Raw genomic sequence first — 5590 nt, forward strand, 5'->3', positions numbered from 1 at the left:
TGTTGCTTTAATCAACATCTAGAGACAACAGCATAAATTAAAGGTGGCAATCAAGGTATAATTGTCTAAATTATAGTGATCGACCTATATTTGCCGTCAGACTTTACTGATCTGCTGAGTTCATGTGAATTACAGAGGAGTTTAATTCATGTCCAGACTTAGGATCTGAGCAAACAGCACCCTCTTCCGTTTAACTAATTAACTCAATATGGTAGACCCAGAATTATAATGTAAATAGAAATGCAGGTACAGAATAGCCTGACAAACATTCAAGAATATGCAGCTATAGGCTATATAAGAGAAAGCGTAACGTGACATTTGACACGTGCACGTTGACCTGCAGCAAGTCAAGTGTTGTTCGTGAATGATTCTTTTAATACATGAATCAGTCAGTGTTTTGAACAAACCTTTCAAGGAAACGAATCGTTCTTCTCGTTCACTGCACTGGCTCATTTTTTCCTTGGAGCCTCTACTTACTAAAGCTTGTGCTTGCTTTGGTGGTTTCATTGATTTAAAGGCATACAGAGAGAAGACTGAATTTTTAATAAGACTTGTTGAACGACTTGAAGTGTTGAATCCATTTCGCGAATCGAGTCCAATCACTCATTTATAGCACAAAATATTCTTGCAGCCACATACGTTACTGGCCCAACGGCGCAACCTGCCGGATTCAAAAGATTCGAATGCATCAAAATTCCCACCACTAAAGTAAACATTTGACTCTCAAACTGATCTGGAAAAATACCCAGTAAAACTCATGATCCAACTATATTGGTCTCATCATCTTGAAAATTGAATAATCCTCGGCCGATTCCAGGAATTTATTGTGTCAGTTCCCGACAATGAAGCGTATTTGCTGTATCCGCACTACATTACCCACAATCCTCTGGTAACGTTATGTGCGTCTGGGTGTGTGAGAAAAAGATTAAAATTTGATCATCTGCAGACTTTGATTTAGCATCAATGGTGAGAACCGACCTTGTTTGGCTAAATAGGCATGCGAGATGTATCTTATGTAGCTAAGCTAGAGGTCTATCTTGCTACATTTCGTAAAGCTAAATCTGGTGTTTTATTAAAGCTATTCGACAAACCAACTTCGTCAGCTAGCTAACATAGCTAACTTAGCCAGCTCACTTCAGACACGCGAATCACTAGTACATGATCAAACGTATCTGCTTGTTTGTCTTTTAGCGTGTTTTGCCGTGTTAACATAATGCGCTAAACATGTTGTGCGTTTTATTTCCGTTTTATCTGCTGCTTTATAGGACAACGTCCACATTTTAGCAGTCACCCGCTAGCAAAATCTTGGCCGTGTCTCAAAACATAGTGAGCTGCGTACTTCAACAGCATTGTTGTCTATAATTGGTGCGTTTGAACATTTTGATTCTCCCCAGTTGTGTGAGACATAAGTAAAGCTAAAGCATTAATCTTGTGTGAGTTGTGATTTCTGTGTTGCTAACATTCAGCCCCGTCAATGTTTATTCTGACACTTGAAACGCTTTGATTTGTTTTGACGTTCTGTCAGGAAGTGTGCGTTGCCACGTTTAAAACAACAACGCTTTTCAAGAAGGGCTAGTTGACGCAAAAAGTGTTTATGGACATTTTTTTCTTAAGATTTTAGGTTAAAGGTTACATTTGATAAGAATGTCAAAATGAGATTATATTGGGTTCTGTAGCAGGTCAGCATTTCTACACATCTTACACCATTTTAATCACATTGTACTAGCTTATTTTAAACAGTCCTGTGGTTTGAGATCTATCTATCTATCTATCTATCTATGTCTGTTTATAGACCGATATCTTATGTTTGACTTATGTGACTTTTTCCCTCTTTTTCTACAGGCTGCAGCAGATATTTTCTACAGGGCTTTGCTGTATTATGAGCTGTAGTAAACCATCGCACTTCGATCATTTCTCAGGAGGATCTGTGGCAGGTGCCACTATCACTGTACCCTCACCTGACATCAGCAACCGGGTAAGCACGAATGGTTATTTACATTTATTTACATTATTACGAATATGTGAAAACTTCAGTAGCAAAAATTCTCATTGTTTTCTTATTTCATACTCTTCTGTATGCAGATGAAAATGGAAGCTAGTTTTGGATCCACGTTTCCAGCAGTCCCTCAAGTAGCAAAAGGTCAGTATTATCTGTTGGGCAACTTAGAGTCAGATAAGAAGCTGGAAAATGGTCATTAAAAACTAAAATATGGCACAAAAATGACATTATAAATGGTCCTTATAAGCCCTTATGATACAGCTGTTTTAAAATTCCTACACAATAAAGATTATCAAATGAATATTTAACATTTACATTTTGAGTTTTGTACCTCAAACTACTATGAAAGAAATTGCTGGTGTTGAAAATGACCCGGATCAGCATTGATTGTGCAGAAATCCTTTTGACCGTTTGCCTAGCAACAAGGTTCAATCAGTCGCTTGTAACTGTGCTCTTTCATTTCAGCGGAAACTAATTACAAACAGCACCGTAGAACCCCTTCATCCTCCAGCACTCTGACGTACTCCGCTCGTGACGACGATGATGGCATGGTAATCACGACGCCATCCCTTTTCAAAACAGCCAATCACATTTACATATTGAGGAATGGAAATCAAACGCCTCAGTTTTGTCATTGACGTACGTACATAATAGCAAGCTTTTGGAGTAGCTTATTTCCTCTTTGGGCAGGTCTTAGCTTAGCTTAGAGAGAGTGTCAAACCATACTGTTTTTTTTTTTCATTTATTTTTTTATATATCTCCCACACAGCCACGGCATGAATATTTACAAAGACATAGACTGTTCTTGTGGCTCTTAATGCCTGGCTAGGTGCAAAATTAGTTTATGGAAATTCAGATATTTACAATCAGATTTGCTTTTCACCAAATTTAAGTGAATCAGAAGACTGTTATCAGAAGGTGTTTTCCTCTAGTCGATCATTTTGGACATTCACAGGAAAGCCCTGAGATGAGATGAGATGAGATGAGGTAGTTGAATCAGAAGTTAGAAAAGTTTTACTACTGTTGATTTTGGTAACACTGAGATGATTACAGCAAGCTCAAAGGTATTTTTGTAGGATGGGGTTTGTCTAGGAGGGAGTGTGTCTGATTCAGTGGCTTTTTGTAATGCTCAGCGGGGTATTCCAGAAAGCACAATTACTTAATCACATAAACCAACTTAATTACATAAACCCAGAACTCTTGATCTAAACCTTTCTTAATTGTAGTTATAAGTTAAAAAAACGCAGCCAAGAGTAAGTTCAGACAGCTTCGATGAACGGTGAACAATATATTGTTCACGGTGAACACGCATACAAAAAAAAAAAAATAAATAAACACTTGTGGAAGGAGATCAACCGTGTGTGAGATGAGAATAAAATAAATAATAGTACAATTAAATAAACGTTACGTTATATTAGTGCTTTCAAATTAAAAACAATATATAACTAATTTAATATTGTGTGAAATCTCACTGAAGCCTCATCAGTGCACTGAATACTTCAGAAGTAAACTAACTCTGAAACATAGACTGCTCTGGAGAAGCTTACAGAATAAGTTGCTATGTCTGCTTGCATATCCTGAAAGTTGAGGTTATCTGTTTACTTGTACTTAAGCTTACCCGTTGTGTCACCTAATTGCTTTCTGGAATAGCCCCAAATTACATTTAAATGACCTTTAAAAAGTGTTTAGATGCAAACTGTCTCTGTCCCTGCAGCTGCCCATTAGTACCCCTCGTCGCTCAGACTCTGCCATCTCGGTTCGCTCTCTGCACTCCGAGTCCAACATGTCGCTGCGCTCTACCTTCTCCCTGCACGAGGAAGAGGAAGACACAGTGAGTGTCAGCAGTCTTCTGTTTCCTATTCACATGTTAATCTAGTATAGTGACGCAAAAGACTGACAGACCTACACATGTGCCCAGCACGAGATTGACTTTCTCTTTCTCTCTCTCTCTCTCTCTCTCTCTCTCTCTCTCTCTCTCTCTCTCTCACCCACCCTCCCTCTCTTTTACTTTCCAGGAGCCACAGGTGTTTGCGGAGCAGCCCTCAGTCAAGCTTTGTTGCCAGCTGTGCTGCAGCGTGTTCAAGGACCCCGTCATCACCACCTGCGGAGGGAGTCAGCCAGCCGTCCCCTCACCTCTCCCTCAGCATAGGGCTGCCCGTCATGATCTGGTTCTAGGCCATGTATTGATTTCCTGTCACCTTGGGCCGTGAACAGCACGCCTCATTGACCTGTTTCCTAAGGCACTGTCAGGCTGTTGGACACCACAGTACAAGTGTCTGTTGAGAGATGAATTACTCTTCAAATAGCTGAGTAGATGAAAATGAAAATTCAGCTTTTATTCGCTCTCATTGTGCTCTCTTTTCTGTTCCTTTGTCACCTCAGCACACATTCTGCAGGCGATGTGCCTTGACCTCAGGTAAGGAGAGCATTTTTACTCTAAACATGTCTTGCTTTCACCTTTCCCATGATGACCGCTGCTGCCAGTAGATGCTTTTGTGCAATTATGGTTACAAACTCTCTCTACACTTTCCTGGACTTATATTTTAAATGTGATTAATTGGCCAAAAAAAAAAAGAGAAAACACAAAATAAACATGAATTTGACTAACAGCATTATTCTTTTGGTCAAAGATTCTATCGCAATAATGTTGTTGTGAATTATTTTGGCCACAATAATCATGGAGTGAAAATCTGATATCTACGGCAGAAGACATCCATTGTCACTCATTCATCAAATGTCATCTGAGGGGAAAACTTACCATCGAGGATGCCTAGAACGTATCCATGTAGAACTGCATGTGGCAACACATGTATAATAGTTTTTATATTAAATCATAATGAAACAATGCCAATCTTAATCAGTTTTTAAGTTTTTTTTTGTGAGGCTAATAATTTTAAATTCGCAGAGAAAAATAAAATTTTTTGGAGAAGGGTGCAACTTAAAATGTGAAAGAAAATGAGGGGGTCTGAATATTTAATGAAATTTGTTTGAATATATATTTTTTTTATTTCTAAATTTGCTCGCCGTTGGAACAAGTGCCTTAAAGTTAATTTTGGACCAAGTGCAGGTCTCTAGCTCAGTTCCTGTTTCATTTCCTCTCCATGCTGAATCTTTAATTTCATGCTCTTGGTCTGAGCTATGTTTTCGACATACAGTAGTATTTTTGTTTTGCCAATAACCTGTGTTTCTACAGAGAAATGCCCCGTGGACAATTCCAAGCTCACAGTGGTCGTGAATAACATCGCGGTGGCCGAGCAAATCGGAGAGCTTTTCATCCACTGCAAGTACGGCTGTCGGCCAGCTGCCTCGGGCAAACCCGGTGCCTTTGAGGTTGACCCGCTTGGCTGTCCTTTCACCATCAAGCTTAGCACCAGGAAGTGAGTACACCGGTTCATTGGATTTCACAATATCAGCGTTTAATTTCTATTGTTGCGACATAGTCATGAGTCATGCAAATTGAGTGTAATGACTTAGGATTGTGTGTGACAGAGATCATGAAGTAAGCTGTGACTACAGACCTGTTCGCTGTCCCAACAACCCCAACTGCCCTCCATTGCTCACCATGAACCTGGAGGCCCATCTGAAAGAGTG

General features: G+C 39.5%; 1 protein-coding gene across 1 annotated transcript in view; it reads left to right on the plus strand.

Annotated features, from left to right (window-relative positions):
* Window positions 1-790: 790 nt before the first annotated feature.
* Window positions 791-5590, plus strand: part of traf7 (TNF receptor-associated factor 7) — a 12622-nt gene continuing 7822 nt past the window's right edge. Inside the window, exons 1-9 of the mRNA XM_016441522.1 lie at window positions 791-966; window positions 1843-1975; window positions 2083-2140; window positions 2465-2550; window positions 3714-3830; window positions 4015-4107; window positions 4382-4415; window positions 5193-5376; window positions 5489-5589. Coding sequence (XP_016297008.1) covers window positions 1880-1975; window positions 2083-2140; window positions 2465-2550; window positions 3714-3830; window positions 4015-4107; window positions 4382-4415; window positions 5193-5376; window positions 5489-5589 — 769 coding nt within the window. The 5' untranslated portion in view covers window positions 791-966; window positions 1843-1879. The remainder of the gene's footprint in view (window positions 967-1842; window positions 1976-2082; window positions 2141-2464; window positions 2551-3713; window positions 3831-4014; window positions 4108-4381; window positions 4416-5192; window positions 5377-5488; window position 5590) is intronic.

Source organism: Sinocyclocheilus anshuiensis, unplaced genomic scaffold, assembly GCF_001515605.1.
Source record: "Sinocyclocheilus anshuiensis isolate Anshui unplaced genomic scaffold, SAMN03320099.WGS_v1.1 scaffold419, whole genome shotgun sequence".
Lineage (NCBI taxonomy): Eukaryota > Metazoa > Chordata > Actinopteri > Cypriniformes > Cyprinidae > Sinocyclocheilus > Sinocyclocheilus anshuiensis.